Source organism: Danio rerio, chromosome 1, assembly GCF_049306965.1.
Source record: "Danio rerio strain Tuebingen ecotype United States chromosome 1, GRCz12tu, whole genome shotgun sequence".
Taxonomy (NCBI): domain Eukaryota; kingdom Metazoa; phylum Chordata; class Actinopteri; order Cypriniformes; family Danionidae; genus Danio; species Danio rerio.
Genome location: NC_133176.1, coordinates 23,341,204 through 23,361,161, shown reverse-complemented (window position 1 = coordinate 23,361,161; position 19,958 = coordinate 23,341,204). Strand labels below are relative to the sequence as shown.

The 19,958-nt window shown below is 36.6% G+C and overlaps 1 protein-coding gene and 1 long non-coding RNA gene across 2 annotated transcripts in view; one reads left to right on the top strand and one right to left on the bottom strand.

The window, feature by feature from the left end:
* The window catches only part of LOC141385555 (uncharacterized), a 51,793-nt gene extending 50,491 nt beyond the window's left edge, over positions 1 to 1,302 (top strand). The window contains exons 2-3 of the long non-coding RNA XR_012406165.1: positions 707 to 906; positions 995 to 1,302. This is a non-coding gene — a long non-coding RNA (uncharacterized lncRNA). The remainder of the gene's footprint in view (positions 1 to 706; positions 907 to 994) is intronic.
* The window catches only part of pax5 (paired box 5), a 97,054-nt gene that overhangs the window by 32,083 nt on the left and 45,013 nt on the right, over positions 1 to 19,958 (bottom strand). The window contains 1 exon segment of the mRNA NM_131638.2: positions 716 to 845. Within this exon segment, the coding sequence (NP_571713.1) occupies positions 716 to 845 (130 nt within the window).

Genomic DNA, 19,958 nt, shown 5'->3' with positions numbered 1-19,958 from the left:
ACGAGTAGCAGTGCGATATGGCTGTATATCGGCACTGGTGGGAGGCGTGCGTTGGCACGAGGCCGCAGGCCGAGTTATTTCTCGCAGGCCGAGAATTTTAAACATAGGTTTCTATCGGGACACACAAACCGGCGCCGCAAGTCGGCGGCTGTCGGCCATGGCTCAGGACGCAGTTCATTTTTCAGCCGCGCCACAGAGCGCCATCTGATTAGTTTCATGTTAAAAATCATTCGAATGTGCGCGTCTGGTATGTGATACTTTAAACTGTCATGTGCGCGCTTCTGGTGTGCGACCTTCTTTATAGCTAATACATCTATGTATGTGTGTCTATGAATTATCATATTATTTGGTTGTGTGTTCTTTTGCTGCTTTGACTACCTGAATTGTTATTATTTACATCACTTGATAACTTATACTTGAACTTATGATCATTTGTTATAGTTTTTTTATCACAAATGATTCAATTTAAATGTTCATATTGGTTTAGAAGTAACCTTTTGAAACTATTGTCACATTATTTACAATATTTAATGCTTAATATCAATTACTGCTCATAGCAATACTTTCTCAGTATGCAGCAGAACTTACATTAAATCGACCACATTTCAAAGTTCAGATGTGTCACATTGATAAGCAAACATCTGAGAAAAAAACAGGAGTGAAAACCTTACAGGGTTGGCTTTCATTTAATCATTTTTACATACAGATATCTTACCGGATACGAGTGGATACGACTGAGGTCCTGCGACTGTGGATCCCAACTCTGCCCCTGTCTGATTGGCTAAGCTGTTCTTCATCTCCTCCAATCCGCCAGCCAGAGATGCCATAGCCGAATAATCTGACGTCTATGGAGAGAAATTATATTAGATGGCTCCAATGGAAGAAAAGTCCACTTCGTGAAATGAAGTGTGTATACTCCTATATCGTTCTGTTTTCTTGTGTGTTTTCTGTTTTTTCTGTCAATTATCCACTCTCTCTCTTTTGCAAAACATAGCCCCGATTCCAGCACAGCACACAACACCTGAACACTTCATCATATGTCTTTGTGATCTCTTACTTCATATGAGATTGACAATGGTGTCTGCTGTAGTTATTCCAGTTGTGTTATATTTTGGTATCTTCAGGAAATCACAAAAGGCAACAATATCATATCATCATAACGATATAATGTGGCAATAAGTTCGTAACTATATGTTGTGTTTTTACTGTGGCCATATTCATCTAAACACACAAAAACAACATTATTATAGCAAACACTGTAAAAAGCTTATTCCTAGCCACTAGACTTTTCTGACAGGGTATTCGAGTGTCATCGAATGACAGATTTGTTGTTGGACTACTTTATTGTAGTTATAATTATAGATTATATATAGCGAAATTTAGCATTTTATTAATTGTTTTTTGTTAGCATGATGGTAAAATATGTACACGGTTATGAATGTATTTAAACATGTGTTTGTTTGTTGTAAAAATTTGTAATAATGACAAAAAAAATACTGATTTGTGTATCTCCTAACTTCTGTGTGAAGCCATGCTGCCGTTGTAGATGGTCTAGCCTATCTAGCCTTTTCCCTTAGGGACACCCCTACCCCTCCTTATGAACTTGCAATATGAGTGGCAAGAGGAAGGGGAAGGGCTAAGAGATAGAATTGGGATTGGGCCATAAAAATACCTTGCTCTGGGAATGTTTTGTTGCATGTTTCAGATAACAAATCCACTAAAGGCCGCTGTCTACATTTTTAAGGATCTGAAATATGGTACTTTTCAATTAAACATTATTGTACACACCCATGAGACGACAGTGCTTATAATACAGGTCACCTATTGAACCACTAACCTAAAGCCTTCTCTAAACCCAACCAATAGTGTTGCTAGCAAACATAAAAGAAAAGTATACTGCGACCACATAGTTTTACCTTGACTTTAGGTTTCTTTTATTTATTTTGTGGAACAGTGCTTCACCAGACTTGAACCTAAGCATGCTGCATCATACGTACAACACCATGCATAATGCTACAGAGACAACTGACCACATCGGAAAAAAAAAAAAACACATTTGACATTTGATTTCTAGGTAAACTGAACACTACGGGGCAGTATGACGGCAACCATTTTTGTTCCTTTTCACATTAGGAATCTATTGTTGAAGAATAAATGATCATTTTCATGCAGTTCTTCAAGCAACACCAAATAAATACCACAAAACAACTTTGCAGTGTCTAAGATTCATATTCAACTGAATGAGCCAATAGCAGTATCAGATTCACACAAACTAAAAGTCCATACCTTTAGGTTTCAGTGCCATAGACAAACACTGCTAGATTTTTGTTTGATGGAGTATATGCTGCAAAAATGATAAAAAGATGCGCCTGATTCTGACACTGATTCCTGGTATCCTGAGAGGATGAGCAATGGAATTGAAACAAGATTTAACATCCAGAACATCAACAAGGATGTAAATATTTGTTCTGAGGTATCTCGAAAAAACAATTCTTTTAACTCCACTCTCAATTATTAAATCGCAATCGTTATGTAGTAACACAGCCTCTGCCTCAGGTGTTGATTATTGGATTACTCTGAATGTTGATTATCTGTGAACGTGACCACTGTAACATGAGATCTCCCCTGCTTCCACTGAGATTTGTAAACCCTTGCTTCTAAATTAAATAGATAGTTCACCTAAAAATTACAATCCCCTTATTGTTTATTCCCCCTCATGTGCTTTAAAATCTTTTTGAGATTTCTTTCTTATGTTGAACACAAAAGAAGATATTTTGAAGAATGCAATTTGCTGGCACCCATCATCGTCCATAGTATTTTTTTCCTACTGTGGCAGTCAAAAGGTGCTGTAGGTTAGAAAACCCTCATTCGTTTATCTGAGTTAGCAACAGTAACTAAGTGGAGCGGGGCTTACCAATAAACCAATTCTGTGAATGGCACAAAGGTACATAGTCAAAACTAATGAGTGGTGGTGGCATAGATCCAGGTGATGTATGTGGTCGACCTCAGACTGACCCCCGCTTGTGTGCTTTCATCCCCAATTACTTTCAATGATCTCTGCCCCAGTGATCACCCACAGTGATTCATCTCCATTGGCGGTAATGGGGTTTGTCACTCAGGTGTGAATGTGATGTGATGGCAGAGTTTGGGAAGTGGATGTCGCTTCTGTTTTAGTGCGGGAGAAGGTTATTAATAACCCTGATTAGGATGTGAATTAAATCTCAACAAAATCCTGATGGTCCACCTGCCCCTGCTGTTACCTACAGTTACATCATTACAAGCTATTTCCATCTCCTTTAACATTCCTGTAAATAAATGCTAAGCTGCAGGTAATTTTGTGCTTTTATGGTATTGATCATTTTAGTGGATTGCTAACTTTAGGATATGTTTATGTGACATGATATTTTTATGCAATTTGACCACATTCTTTACATAACAACAGTGTTTTGGAGGCCTGAAAAAGCAAACTTTATAAAATGGGTTTCAAAGTGCAAGCTTTTGAAAATGATGTCACTATTGCTGCTTAAACTAACATGCAAATTTAGTATATTTACTTGTATTTATAATTTGACATTATTGGTATTGATTTACTTTTTTCAAGGGTGACACAGTAGCTCAGTGCTTAGCACTGTTGCCTCACAGCAAGTAGGTTGCTGGTTCGAGTGCCTGGGTCAGTTGGCATTTCTGTGTAGAGTTTACATGTTCTCCCTGTGTTGGTGTGGGTTTCCTCCAGCTGCTCAGGTTTCCCCCACAATCCAAAGACATGTGCTACAGGTAAATTAGTAAACTAAATTGGCCATAGTGTATGTGTGTGATTGAGAGTGAATAGATGTTTCCCAGTACTGGATTGCAGCTGGAAAGGGCATCAGCTGCCATAAAACATGTGCTGGATAAGTTGGCGGTTCATTCCACTGTGGTGACCACTAATTAACAAAGGGACTAAGCCGAATGAAAAGAATAAATTAATTTACTTTATTCGGCAAGAATAAATTCAATTGATTAAAAGTGACAATAATGATCTGAGAGTTAAAAAGAACTTTGGGGTTTTTCATAAAAAAATTTAAATTTTCTAAATGTATTATTCTAAAACAATAAATGGCATCGGCTACATAAAAAGCACGAGACTTTCAAAAACATTTTAAATGTTCAAGACACCCTGGAGTACTTTTTTAAAGATTTTAATAGATTTGTTTGTGTTGAGCTTCAAGACAACATTAGCACCTGTCAGCTTTAATTGTAGGAAAAACTGGATAATTTTGAGCTTTTGTCAGCTAATTTCATCTTCCGGGTTTAAAATCATTTTAGGGGTGAGATCAAAATCGATGATGTAACGCACATCTGCTAGTGAAGTGATGACATGTTGGTTTATATAACAATGAGATATAACAAATTTCTCATTATTTTCTTATCCAATGAGAAAACCCAGCTTTTTCATTATTCATGGCTGCTTGTGCTCTACGATGACAGACTAATATGGACAGATCACAAACCCACCAAGTTATATGGCCGTGGCTGTGTTTGTTTCCATGATTCAGTGATTGTTGCATGGCTTTTTTTTGCAATGCTGTCAGGGCCAATACAGTAAAGCTGATTGTGTGCAGGAAGCATTTTTGTTGGGGAGAGCTGTAAGAGAATTGGAGAATGGCAGACTTTGGCTTTTATCAGTTGAGTTTGTTACCATTCAGACACATCACTTATCTGTGCAGCTGTGTTCACACATTTTTAAAATCCTTTAGATTACCAGCAGGGCTAATAGTTGAAATTGACAGTAAAAGAGACCTGCTGTACTGCTATCTACTGTGTCTGCATTCAGACCCGGGTAATCAGGAAGAGAGAAGTCCTCCTCATTTATAGGGTTTATATAAACCTAATTATCTTTATAATGATATAACAAATTCATTCATTCATTCATTCATTCATTCATTCATTCATTCATTTTCTTTTCTGCTTAGTACCTTTATTAATCTGGGGTCGCCACAGCGGAATGAACCATCTAACCCTGCCGAGGCTCGAACCGGCGAACCAGCGACTTTCTTACTGTGAGGTGAAAGCACTGCGCCATCTACTGCGCCACTGCGTCGCCCGATATAACAAGTTGTGGTTATATATTATATGAAATTATGAACAGCCTATCGCATATGTACTGTAACGGCATTAAATTACTGTTTATTTCTTTAAATTTTAACATTGTAAAATATAAAATTATGCGTCTCCTCCTTGTGTATCAGATTTTTTTTTATCTTGAGCTGGTGAGCCAACTGACAAAAGCCCTTATTTTTTCCCCAACTCTGGCGGCCACACCCACTCCTCGCTCTGCCCGCAGTGTTCCATGCCTATTATGAAGATTTTTTTTTTTTTAATTCTGAGATAGACTTGAACTGAAAGAGGGGGGTTTCATGACCCTGTAAAATCTAACTAAGTAAAGCATTGTTTATTAATTAATTAATTTATTTAAAAGGGCACGTCCTGTTCAAAATATGCAAATTTTGCAAAAAAAAATGGCCTGGATGGCCTGGATTTGATAAATAACAAAAAATGGCATTTTCTAACTATTTGTGTTTTTACTGTGTTTTAATCAAATAAATAAATTTCTGCTAAGCATTAGACTTTCAAAAACATTTTAAAAATCTAACCAAGTAAACCATCAGCTAATTGTTCATTTATTTATTTTAAAAGGGGCACATCCTGTCTAAATATGCAAATTTGACTGTAAAAAATGGCCATCGACATTTTCATAAAATGTGTGGTTTTATTTTGTTTTGATCCAATAAATACAGCCCTGCTAAGCATGAGGTTTTTAAAAACATTTTAAAAATCTAACCAAGTAAAGCATTGGCTATTTATTTATTTGTTTGTTTGTCTATTTATTTATTTATTTATCTATCTATCTATTTATTTATTTATTTATTTATTTATTTAAAAAGGGCACATCCTGTCCAAATATGCAAATTTGACTGGATAAAATGACCTGGATTTTTTTATATATAACAAACAATGATGTTTTCATAATATTTGTGTTTTTATTGTGTTTTGATCCAATAAATGCAGCTCTGCTAAGCACAAAACTTTCAAAAACATTTTAATCATCTAACCAAGTTAGATAATAGGCTATTTATTCATTTATTTATTTTAAAAGGGACAGATCCTGTCTAAATATGCAAATTTGACTGTAAAAAATGGCCATCGACATTTTCATAAAATGTGTGGTTTTATTTTGTTTTGATCCAATAAATACAGCCCTGCTAAGCATGAGGTTTTTAAAAACATTTTAAAAATCTAACCAAGTAAAGCATTGGCTATTTATTTATTTGTTTGTTTGTCTATTTATTTATTTATTTATCTATCTATCTATTTATTTATTTATTTATTTATTTATTTAAAAAGGGCACATCCTGTCCAAATATGCAAATTTGACTGGATAAAATGACCTGGATTTTTTTATATATAACAAACAATGATGTTTTCATAATATTTGTGTTTTTATTGTGTTTTGATCCAATAAATGCAGCTCTGCTAAGCACAAAACTTTCAAAAACATTTTAATCATCTAACCAAGTTAGATAATAGGCTATTTATTCATTTATTTATTTTAAAAGGGACAGATCCTGTCCAAATATGCAAATTTGACAGCAAAAATGGCCTGAAACTTTAAAATATGTAACAAAAAAGAACATTTGCTTTTTAATACTCTATATAGCCCAAGATAACTTGCAGAAGAGGTTTCCTATAAAATCTCAAAAAATCACCACAAATTTGCTAAAATGCGTATCTATTACACAGGGTAAGCAGGGTGATTGTTTGTGTCTGTGTGTCTCCCAGTGACCCTTAAACACCTCAGTGCTCATGAGCACAGCGAGGGCATCAGACTGTGACCTTCCCAATCACAGCTCACGCCGTCCACTCGTTCCTTCTCTGACTCTTTTCCACTGTCTGTTTTTCTGTGTTTTAGCCATTCAGTCTGAAATAGGCATTTCCTCTCTATTTATGCTACCCGCACCCGCCTTCTCATCATGTGTGTATGTAGATGGGGAGGTTAGCGCTAGTAATTGGGGATTATGAAGTTTGGCCCTGCCTCTGACAGCAGCCTAGTGAAGATGGATGATTCTCATTTTAGCCTGTAAATGTTGTCAATTCTGAAGCTACGCAAGCCATCAGCGCCCATGATGCACACACACACACACATTTCACATATAGACACAGCCCTCACACACACATACACACACACCACAGCTGGGGCAAAGATTGGAGAGAGGCCAGAGTCTGAAAGAGAGAGAAATTGGAATGGAAAAATGGCTGTAAAGGAATGGAGTTTGTTAAATAAATTGTGATGAAAAGAAGCAAAAGAGAGTGAAATAGAAAAAGGGAACCTAAAAAAATAACTCTGATTGATTTTGACTAAATAACAAGCACGGAGCATATCTGAAACTTACTGGAATCCCATTTCAACTGTACTGGTTGTATTCTGGATCTCTCTCCGGGGTCACAGTTTCCTCGGGGGTCGTTTTTGACACAGGCCCTCTGTAATGGCTCTCCTCTCCGCGCACATCAATAACAGATGAGGCCCCTAATCGCACGACACCAAAATAATTTCACCCCAACCCGCAGCCACATTTACATAATAGTATTTCCTCTCAGACGCTCTTTCTCTCTTCCATTTCCCTCTATCTCCCTTCCTCTATTTTTCCCTCAGCTTGTACGTATTGTCTCCTAGAAGAGCCTGTAAACGGCACTGTGTGTGCGCGTGTGGGACTGAGAATGACTGATGGGGGGAGGTATTTAGCAGTGCATGCAGTATTAAATGAGGCTGACTGGCAGGGAGGCATTTAGTGGTGATCTCCTCTGGTGCAGAGAGTCGCGCCTCTCAGCGTGTTTTACACACACTGACAATTTCGGATGCTATTTTTTTGAGACCACGTTGTTTCTGTACATTAGTGGGATCTTATAGTTAGGGGCAAGTTAAAGACGAGTCATGACATTTCTTCCTCTCATTACAAAAAGTATTTTAAAGTATGTTTCAGCAGTTTTTGTTTATAAAACTCAAGTAAATGGAGGACAAAAAGGACATTGTTCAAATTATGTTTTGTTCACAATGAGCTGCTGAAATTACATAAAATATTCGGCCCAATCTCATATGGAAACATATTTAAAACTATTTAAACTGTCTAATTCAAATGGGGTGACACGGTGGCTCAGTGTTTAGCACTGTTGCCTTACAGCAAGAAGTTCACTAGTTCGAGTCTCGGCTGAGTCAGTTGGCATTTATTTATGGAGTTTGCATGTTCTCTAGTAAGTGTCCTTTGGGTGCTCCGGTTTCCCCCACAGTCCAAAGACATGCAGTATAGGTGAACTGAATAAACAAAATTGGCTGCAGTTTATGTGTGTAAATGAATGTGTGGATGTTTCACAGAACTAGGTTGCAGCTGAAAGGGCATCCACTGTATAAAGTATGTATGCTAAATAAGTTGGCGGTTCATTCTGCTGTGGCGACCCCTTATGTATAAAGGGATTAAGCCAAAAAGAAAAAGAATGAATAAATGAATGAATAATTCATACGGATTCAATGCATTTAATTTTGACAAAAGGAGGCAAAACCCCACCCCTAAACCCAACTGTCATTGCAGGATGAGCTGATCATACTAAAATGTTTGAATGAGATGATAAAATTTAGCCACTCGTTCAAATAGTTATGAATTGCCAGGAGATTTTGTAGAAAATATTCTAAAAAAGACCTATAAACTATCACTAAAGGTAAATTTGCATTTATTTACTATTGCTCTTTAAAACTGCTGCCAATTTCCTTTTTTTTCAGAAGGAATCCATGCAATCACTAGACCAACACTAAGCTAACGAAAAGTGTTTTACATTTCAATTGTGTAACTAGAACCAAACGTTTGTTAATAAACTTTGATGTTGGCTTGAGAAAGCCAACGTGACTTAGCAAGGACGGGGAAAGGCAGTTGGCAGGAAGCAAAGCGGTTGCTAAATAGTCTTGACAGTTGCTAAAATGTTTATGACATTGCTAGGTGGTTGCTAGCAGTTGCTAACATAAACTTTGTTGTTAAATGACAACCCTCATGTGCATGTTTGATCAAATCCTTATATTTAGTGAGCGCTTCTAGCATATGTTATTGCACTTAGATAATCATTAGTAGCATGTAGCTAATCAATTTTAAAATTTGGCTAATCAATGTTAGCATGCATAGTACACAAGAAGTCCCATTTTGCTAGCACAAGTCAAATGAGCCAATACCCAAGTCCCTACAATGTTCTGATGTAGAGACATTGCATTTTTTTTTTCTGCTATGGGGACAATTGACAGCTAATGACCCATTTACACTGAGTGGTACAGTACCTTTATCAGGCTTGCATTTTCACTGCTAAAAGGTTACCAATGGTACTCTTTTGGTGGGGGTGGTGTATGACAGAAAGTTTCAGTCAACGTCATTTTCGCTTGAGAAAATGTCTACAGTAAAGCTGTACGGATCATTTACATATCATATGAGAGGTACTTCTCACAAAACAGATGCTTTATAGACAAAAATACTTGTGTATGAATGTTAATTACTAACTTTTCTCAGAACATAATTTGATTATAACTGCAGATCAATTATCAAAAACTACACACAGCATACATTTGGTCCTTATTTAGGTTCAAAAACAACACGAAATATAGCCCACAGTCAGTGCAAACCTCTTTAATCTTCAGCAGCACATGTAACCTCTTATTAGACAGTAATTGCATCATTTTGAGTTCATCATAGTCCAAAAGGTGATGATAATAGTTAAACATGGCAATTTGTTCACGTTTGCTAAAAAAAATAATTTTCCCCTTTGTTTTTTCTGGCTTCTCCTTTGTTTTGTTTTTTTGCACGTCACTCTCGCATTTGTCAGTTTCTGAAAGGTTTGGGTTTCAAAAGCACGTCAATAATCACACGCATGTTATTTACATCAGCTCAAGAAGTTCGTAAAAAACTATGGGGCACAGGGTAGAATCTGCTCTTCTTCTTGGCTTTGTGGCTGTACATCAAGACGATGACAAGGTTTGTTTGAGCTTGGGTCGACCATGGCTCATTTTTATATGTATAAATTATTACGGTGTAATGTCTTGGCTGTGTATTTAATACATGGCGATTCCTTTGTTTTCATTCTGGCTTGTTGCGCGAGTAAATGACGTTTCTCTGTAAACCAATAGCGTTTAGCTGTGTGTCTAGCTTCGCCTTTTGGTACCCTTGGTACCCTTTGCAAAGAGTGACCAAAAAGTGGTACGGTAATGTACGGTATGCCTTTTGACAGTGGAAACAGTTGACATAAAAGCGTACCGAACCGTACCCTACCAATCAGAGGAAACGGGCCCTTAGTGATGATACAGCAAAGCTTTTTGCCAATTAGGTTGACATAAATCCACCCCAATATCTCTATGTCAATCTCTATAGCCCCTTTCATACATACTGATAGAAAATTAAGGGCAGTTTTCTGGAAAGGGATCATGGGTGAACAGGACCTTTTTGAAAATACTGGTAAAATCGTTTCCGACAATTGTCCGGAAAGAGAAGTTGTAGCATTACTGGTAACTTGCCGGAATGCTGCTCTGTGTGGATGTTTAGAAGATTTTATTGAACATATAATGCTTAATAAGTAAGGGTGTCAAACTTAATTGTTTCAGTGTACCGTCAGTGTACTGCGATGCAGACGCGGACAATTTGGTATAGGTTCAGTAATAATCATAACCGGTTATTATGTACTGACGTCATTTATCCCATAACCTGCTGACGACGACCTGCTGACGTGACTTTTCCTCTCCTTTTGGCTGTTACAGTTATACTTCTGGATACAGACATGAGCATGTGTCTGCAGAGTTTTCTCCACCGTGTCTATTGTGAATCAGCTGTGATCGCTTCTGCCATTTATCAGTGTCACTTATCTGTAAAGAGCACCAGGGCGTAAGAGCCAATCGCAGCCCTTTTTGTTGAATGCGTGACCAATCAAAGGGGTGTAAGAACTTGGTAGACAAGGCTCAGTTAGAGAGCGGGATGTTTATACTTGTTTATTTGCTATAAATGCTTGTGTTGTTTAAAGGTACAGTTTATATATCTGACTGTTTGTATTAAAGGACAAAATTGTATTACAAACAGTATATAAATAGTAATATATTTATAGATTTTAATTAAAAAAAATTCTTGTGTTGTAAAGAAAAAATCTAATTATGTATGGAAAGCATTGTCAATGCACCGTGATGCACCAAGATATCGAATTGAACTGAATTGATGGCATTATAATCGTAAACGAACCGAACCGTGAGACCAGTGTAGGTTAACAGCTCTATTAATAAGTGTGAAAGGGATACATGCAACAATGGCTTGCCATATCAGTAAAAAAACACTTTTTGTAAAATATGGACAAAAATGGCTTACCATATTTTAAAAAATATAATGCTTAAACATTTTTTATTGGAAAACTACAAGTCTGATAAACTTGAAAAGAAATAACAAAATTTAATGCAGAATACAGCTTTTGGCCAAATTGTGGCTTGAAGCATTAAAGCTCTAGGAGGAGATAAAATTGGTCTATAAAGACGGAAAAATAATGATAATACGTTTAAATAGAATAACAATTTATTGGCTTTCTCAAGCACACATAATTACAACTTAAAATGTCATCTTTTTTGCACATTTTTAATGTGACCACAGTCGTATGTTTATAAGACAGCTATTTATTTTAAATGTAAAAAGTATCCTGGTATTTTGAAGGGTTTCATATACAGATGCATGAAACTTTGCCAAATTAGTTTAAAAAACAACAGCACCAACAAACTGTATTATGGTTCCCAGACTAATTGTTTGGCAATGTCACAATTTCTTAAACAGCACAAACACTGTCCTTCAGTGTTAAAGGTCACTAAATCAAAAATCACTTCACCAGGTGAACTGCCATGCATGTTTTCTACATCTGAAAAGCCTTATATTAAGTATGGAGCTAATTCATTTAATCACTCATTTTCGACTTAGTGCCTTTATTAATCTGGGATCGCCACAGCAGAATGAACCTGCCAACTTATCCAGCATATGTTTTATGCAGCGGATGCCATTCCAGCTGCAACCCAGTACTGGGAATCATTCAGACACACTCATTCACACACATTAGAAGGTATTGTGAGGTCATCACATTTAGGAACCATGAGGGAAAAAGTCCTAATTAAAAAAGTACTGAGTAATTTGCTCCTGTAATCAGAATTTATATGAATAGGGAAAAAAAAGTTAGGATTTTACTCACAAAGATTTAGATTTCAGTGTAGAGAATTGTATTTATATAGATATGCTGTTTTGAAGTTGATAGATAGATTTTAGTCATAACATACATGCAAAAAAGCCATTAAATTAAAATGCATCAAACACAGCCAAGCACAACCGCTTGCATAATTGCTCTGAGCTCAATATTAATATTTACTGCTAAAAGATATATTTTTAAGTAGGGATTATTTCACCATGGCGACCCCTAAGAATAGAAGCATATAAAAATTAAAGCTGCAAGCAGCGATGATAGGGACCTCGCACCCGGGCTCACCGCCGACCGGTGGCCTCAGGATGACAGAGAACAGCGAACAATATTAATTTAAGCCAATGTATATGTAAAAGACCTAAGAAAATCACAGATTTATGCCAAACTTCCTCCTGTCAGCAGGTTGCGCTAAGACTGTGAGTCAATATTGGCATGTAGATGCCTTCAGGAGATAAATTTTATCAACCATGTAATTTTTCAGGCAGATCGAACATTGTTTGGCTGAGTTATAAGTAACTTCCTATTGCCAGCAGGTGGCGCTATGACTGTGACTCATTATTGGCTTGTAGATGTCTTCAGGAGCGGATTTTGATAAACCATGTGAATTTTCAGGCAGGTCAAACATTGTGTGGCTGAGTTATAAGCCAAACATCCGGTTGCCAGCAGGTGGCGCTATGACTGACTCAATATTGTTATGTGGATGTGTTCAGGAGAGGACTTTTATCAACAATGTAAAGTTTCAGGCAGATCGGACATTGTGTGGTTGAGTTATAAGGACTTCCTGGTCAATGGCGAAGCGTTGAGGTTTGTCATGCCGCCACGGACACGCCCCTCTCCGAAAACTCTAGATCTTCGCAATTTAACATCGCCAAGGCCTTTAGATGACAAAACCAAATTTTGGTGTTGATCGGATAAAATCCCTAGGAGGAGTTTGTTAAAATACTACGCCTGGAAATGGCAAAAACGCACTTTTTTACAGCAGGAAGTTAAACATATCTGACTTCCTGTTGAGTTTGAGATATGGCTCCAAGAGACTTTTTCGTATGTTTTGGCATGTTTGAGGTGTGTGCCAATTTTCGTTTATGTGTGTGATACGTATATCAGGGGCTCGTCCAATTAATTTTGGTAGGTGGCGCTGTCGAGTCTATTTGCCACGCCCACTTCAATATTGTTATGTGGATGTGTTCAGGAGAGGACTTTTATCAACCATGTGAAGTTTCAGGCTGATCAGAGATTGTGTGGTTGAGTTATAAAGCCTTCCTGGTCAATGGCGAAGCGTTGAGGTTTGTCATGCCGCCACGGACACGCCCCTCTCCGAAAACTCTAGATCTTCACAATATATCATCGCTAGAGCTTTTAGATAACACTACCCAATTTTGGTGCTGATGCGATAAAATTTGTGGGAGGAGTTTGTTACTCTGTAAAACATGTCATTTCCTGTGGCCAGCAGGTGGCGCTGTAACTATATCTGGATATTGGCATGTAAACGTGTTCAGGTCAGGACTGTTATTAAACGTGTTTTGAGGCAGATCTGATAATGCATGCCTGAGTTATAACGACTTCCTGTTTTGTGGCGAATCGTCAAACTTTGCGAGGCCACCACGGACACGCCCATCGACGAAAACTCTAAAGCTTCGCAATTTAAAAACGCCAAGGCCTTTAGATGACAAAAGCCAATTTTGGTGTCGATCGGATAAAATCCCTAGGAGGAGTTCGTTAAAATACAACGTCTGGAAATGGCAAAAATGCCACTTTTTCGCCGCAGGAAGTTAAAAATATCTGACTTCCTGTTGGGTTTGAGATATGGCTCCAAGAGACTTTTTCGTATGTTTTGGTGTGTTTGAGGTGTGTACCAATTTTCGTGCGTGTGCATGATTCGTATGTCGGGGGCTCGTCCGTTTAATTTTTCTAGGTGGCGCTGTCGAGTCATTTTTCCACGCCCACTTCCGAAGCCCATAACAAACGTAAATTTTCGCCACTTCTGAGGTGTGTGCAAAGTTGCTTGAGTTTTCGGACATGTTTAGCCCCTCTAAATCGCGATTCATTGGAGAGAAGAATAATAATAATAATAATAATAATAATAATAATAATAATAATAATAAACGGAGCAATTCCAATAGGGCCTACGCACCGTTTCGGTGCTCGGTCCCTAATGAGAGAGAAATTTTCTATCTTTTTGAAAATATCATCCACTTTTTGAATTGATGTGTATATATATATATATATATATATATATATATATATATATATATATATATATATATATATATATTTCTGTGTTCTCTCTCTCTTTCTCTCTCTCTCTCTCTCTCTCAGTCTGGTTGAGTAATTAGTTCGGTGTAAGGGCTGTTGGGTTGTTGATGTATCTCTAGCATAATGTAAGGAGATGGAAAGAGGAAATTCAAATGAAATGACTCTCACGAGCGAGCACTGTTTTATATGCTCCCCCTTGAAGTGCAGGACACTAATTAATAGATCTGCCAGTGCTTAATGGTCCTTCCAGCACCACAAACTGAGAGATGGAGAGAGCAAATGAGAGGAGAAGTGGAAAGAAATGTAAAAGAGGCGGAGAAAGAGAGCGGGAGGGGAGGAAGAGCGATGAAAGAAGAAATTTCATCACTATCTAATAGATATCGCTGGATGGTAAATTTATGGGTGGAGAGAAAAAGAAATACATTTACATTTTATGTTTTCCATCATAGCAGATGCTTTCATTTCATATCACAGTGACTCTGCAAAGTGTGCGATAAGAACATTGCTGATGATATTAGACACAGCTGTACACTTTCATAAAGATATTTTTTAATTAATAACAGTAATAATCAATAATAGTAAAGGTTTCTGCATCAAATATTTTTCAAAAATTGTCATCGGAATTAAATTTATGACATTTAATATATATTTTTTGTTCATAAGAAATACAATTAGCCCCAGGAGTATAATACAAAAGAAAAGATTTCTAATCTTGATACTCTGTGCTCAGTCTTAATGCATTCACGTGTCTCCATCACAGAGGGACATGATTTGCTGATGAAAACTGAAAAAAATAAGTACATACTTTTTATCAAAATAAATTTTCTAAGCCAAGTTGATTTTTTATTAACTATAATAAGAATATCATTGATTAGGATCTTCCTATAAAGTGTAAACAAAGAAAGTGTTTCACTCAAAACCATCAGTTAGTTTCCAATTTGACCAATAGTGAGATTGTAAGGGTGTGGCTACTTTTGCTGCTGAGCCAGTGGGTGTTTAATTATTTCAGACTTTAGCTTGTAGCAGAGAAATCCAGATTTTCTTAAAGACAAAGTTTGAGGATTTGCCAGATAAAGGGAAAATATGTATCTTCTGTTCAGTTGTCTGATGTTACATACAGAAATAATATGCTTCACATAAATCTGGGGAAAAAAGCTATTAATAAAGATTTTAAAAATTATTTCATACACTTAATGATGGTGATTATGTAATGTACAGTTAAGGTCAGAATTATTAGCCCTCATTGGATTTTTTTTTCTTTTTTAAATATTTCCAAATGATGTTTAACGGAGCAAGGAAATGTTTACAGTATGTCTGATAATATTTTTTACTTCTCGAGAAAGCCTTATTTGTTTTATTTCGGCTAGAATAAAAGCAAATTTAAATATTTTATGACCCATTTTAAGGTCAATATTATTAGCCCCTTTAAGCTAAAATTTTTATTGATAGTCTACAAGAACAAACCATCGTTATACAATAACTTGCCTAATTACCATAACCTGCCTATTTAACCTAATTAACCTAGTTAAGCCTTTAAATGTCACTTTAAGCTGTATAGAAGTGTCTTGAAAAATATCTAGTAAAATAATATTTATTGTCATCATGGCAAAGATAAATAAATCAGTTATTAGAAATGAGTTATTAAAACTATTATGTTTAGAAATGTGTTGAAAAAATCTTCAATTTTGATGAGAAAAAATGGGGCAACACCCCTACTCTTTATATCTCCCTCCTCTCCGTTTAACGTGTCATCTGAAAGACAACGCTTACTGACAGTATAGTGTCCCCTTCAATTTATTGGGGCATTAGGACTCTCACAGACCTCAGATTGAGTGTTCCCTACTAGCCTCACAAAAACCACTTCCAACAGCAACCTTGTTTCCTCATGATGGAGTGATGTGACTATTGTGTAATTTATTTATAGCCTTCTATGTATTTCATAAAAAATTCTTCCTCAAAACCCACAAAATAAATAATGATCTAGTCCTGATTTGTCACTTTTAGTTCATCTTGAATGCACTCAATGCACTTAAGCTGATTTCATCACGGGCGTGGGTTTCCTCCGGGTGCTCCGGTTTCCCCCACAGTCCAAAGACATGCGGTACAGGTGAATTGGGTAGGCCAAATTGTACACTACTAAATTGTAGTGTATGAGAGTGAATGAGTGTGTATGGATGTGTCCCAGAGATGGGTTGCAGCTGGAAGGGCATCTGCTGTGTAAAACACATGCTGGATGAGTTGGCGGTTTATTCCACTGTGGTGACCCCAGATTAATAAAGGGACTAAGCCCAAAAGAAAATGCATGACTGAATTTTAATGTTACTACACAAAGCACACTTTTACATTTTATGATAAAACATATGAAGATAACACTTTACAATACGCTTGTATTAATGTTAATAGTTATATTTGTATTCACAATGAACAAAATATTAATCACAGTAAAAATTTATCTGTATTAATTTTATGGTAACAAAGCCATTCATTGCTATTTCATTTTAACTCGCAGTGCATAAACTAATGTTACCAAGCATAAATTTGGATTTTTAATAATGCATTAGTAAATGCTGAACTTTGATTAATAAATGCTTAATTATTAGTTCATGTTGGTAAATACATTAACATTAACTAAACTGTGTCCTATATGAATGATGTAATCTATTAAATACATCTAAAATCATGTACTGTTATATACAGTTGAGGTCAGAATTATTAGCCCTCTAAATTATTACACCTTTGTTGGGAACCGCTGCTGTAGACTATCTGTAAAAAAAATTAGCTTAAAGAGGCTAATCATTTTGTACTTAAAATTCAATCATTGATTCATTTTCGTTTTGGCATAGTCCCTTTATTAATCCTGGGTCGCCACAGCGGAATGAACCGCCAGCTTATCCAGCATGTTTTTATGCAGCGTATGCCCTTCCAACCGCAACCCATCTCTGGGAAACATCCACACACACTCACTCATTCATACACACACTCATACACTATGGACAATTTAGTCTACCCCATTCACCTGTACCGCATGTCTTTAGACTGTGGGGGAAACCAGAGCACCCGGTGTAAACCCCAGCGAACGCAGGGAGAACATTAAAACTCCACACAAAAACGGCAACTGCCAACTTAGCCGAGCAGAGGTTCGAACCTTCTTGCTGTGAGGCGACAGCACTACCTATAAAAATTCAAAGTTGCTTTTATTCTAGCTGAAATAATAAAAATTTCCTTGCTCTATTAAACATAATTTGGAAAATATTTAAAAAAGAAAAAAAATCAAAGAGGGACTAATAATTCTGACTTCAGCTTTATAACATTAAACCCTTCTAATCTAATCACTTTAGGTAAAAGTACAATAATAAGTGTCAAGTTCATTTTCTGCCTCTTTCAAACTCTGAATCATTTCTCTCTCCTTCAGCATCATTCACAGGTTAGACTGTCAGTGGAGAGAAAACAACCTGTCAGTCAATCACACAAGAGCACTTAGCATATAATTCTCTCGCACTCTCTTTTCCAAAAAAACAGACAGCTCAAAATTCCCAGTTCTCAATTTGTCTGACCGCTTGTGCCACAACAAACCTGACTCACACACACACCCAGGGGATGTAGATTGACCCAAAGGTTAATGCCCTGCTCAGTAGCCTCTGACCTTGCCAGCCTCAGAGCTCAGTGGCGAAATGGACAGAGGAATTATGGGGTCTTTCAGTCAAGTCTATAGAACTGTGACACCGGCCTTGTATGTGTGCCTGAATGAATGTGGGGGTGATAGCATTTGACTTTTGAGTGACATCTTTGACTGCCTATTCTTGTGATCGGTTTTATGCGTCGTGTGATCGTCTGAATACAGCTGTGCTTTTGGATTTTATCTGATATGTGTTAGCATTTTAGCCATACTGCAGGCCTTTACAAGTACTGCAAACATAAATCCAGACTGATCAGTATACTGATCAGTGGACTGATCAGTGGCACTAGCCCCATTTTCAAGTTGGGAAAAAGCTCTGGTTAATAATAATGTGGCTGAAATATTCCATTCACAATTTAGTCAATCGACACATCAATGATGATTGATTTATTGATCCTTGGCTTTAAAATAGACATTTTGTCATTACATTTGTCCCCCTAACAACTACTACAACACTAAAAATGATAATTTTTTGTCAGATTTTGTCGTTCATTTACACAACAATAGTGTTTTAAGGGCCTCAAGACAAATTTTAAAAAATAGATTTCAAATTGATAGTTTCTAAAAAGGCGACACAGTTGCTCAGCAGTTAGCACTGTCATCTCACAGCAAGAAGGTCGCTAGGTCAGTTGACATTTCTGTGTGAAATTTGCGTGTTCTCCCCGTGTTCGCGTGGGTTTTCTACAGGTGCTCCGGTTTCCCCCAGAGTTATGACGTGGTATTGGTTAATTGAATAAAAAAAATTGACAGTAATGTATCTGTGTGAATGAGTGTGTGTGGATGATTCCCAGTACTGGGTTGCAGTTGGAATGGCATCCACTGTGTAAAACAAATGCTGGATAAGTTGGTGGTTTATTCCACTGTGTTGACCCATGATGAATAAAGAGAGTAAGCCAAAGGAAAATTAATGAATGAATGAGTTTCTGAGAATCGGTGCCGTGACCCAGATGATAATGAGGAGGGTAAGTGTAATGGATGCGTGTGTGTTAAACATGCACAAGTACAGTGTGTGAGCAGGTGTATAGTGTTTCTTTACACAGTGACAATGCTAACTACTAGTCCTGTCATACATAACACTGCATGTTTAATTAAAGATCTGAACTGTTCTCTGTATGCAAAACTGTTTAAAATAGTAAAAACTTCCTTTGCAATTCATAGTTGTGGATATGGAAAAAAAAAGTAAATATTTATTTGCAGTAGAAATAGAAAATGTAAATTATATTGCATTGGCAAAACCAAATTATCAGTCATAATTAACAAATTCATTGTATCCTTGCTAAATAAAATAATGATTCTTCTTCAATTAATTAGTTAAAATCCTGATATACACAACAATATTAAACACTAATATATAACATGGAAAACTAGACCACAAAAGCTGTCATAAGTGTCAAGTTTTTAAATTGGGATTTATACAACATTGGAAAGCTAAATATTAAGCATTCTATTGATGTATATTTTGTTAGGATAGAACAATAGTTGGACAAGTTACAATTATGTGAATATGTGGAATCTGAGGGTTCAAAAAAATAAAATACTGAGAAAACCTTTTAATGTTGTTTAAATTGTGCTAAGCAATACACATTACAAATAAAAAAAATTACATATATACCGTGTACTCTGGAAAAATCTTTGTGGAGCATGATCTTTACCAATTCTACAAATTTTTGGCATAAAAGAAAGATTAATCATTTTGACTCATACTTGTATTTCTTTGTTATTGCCAGAAATACACAGCCTTATCTCACAAGGA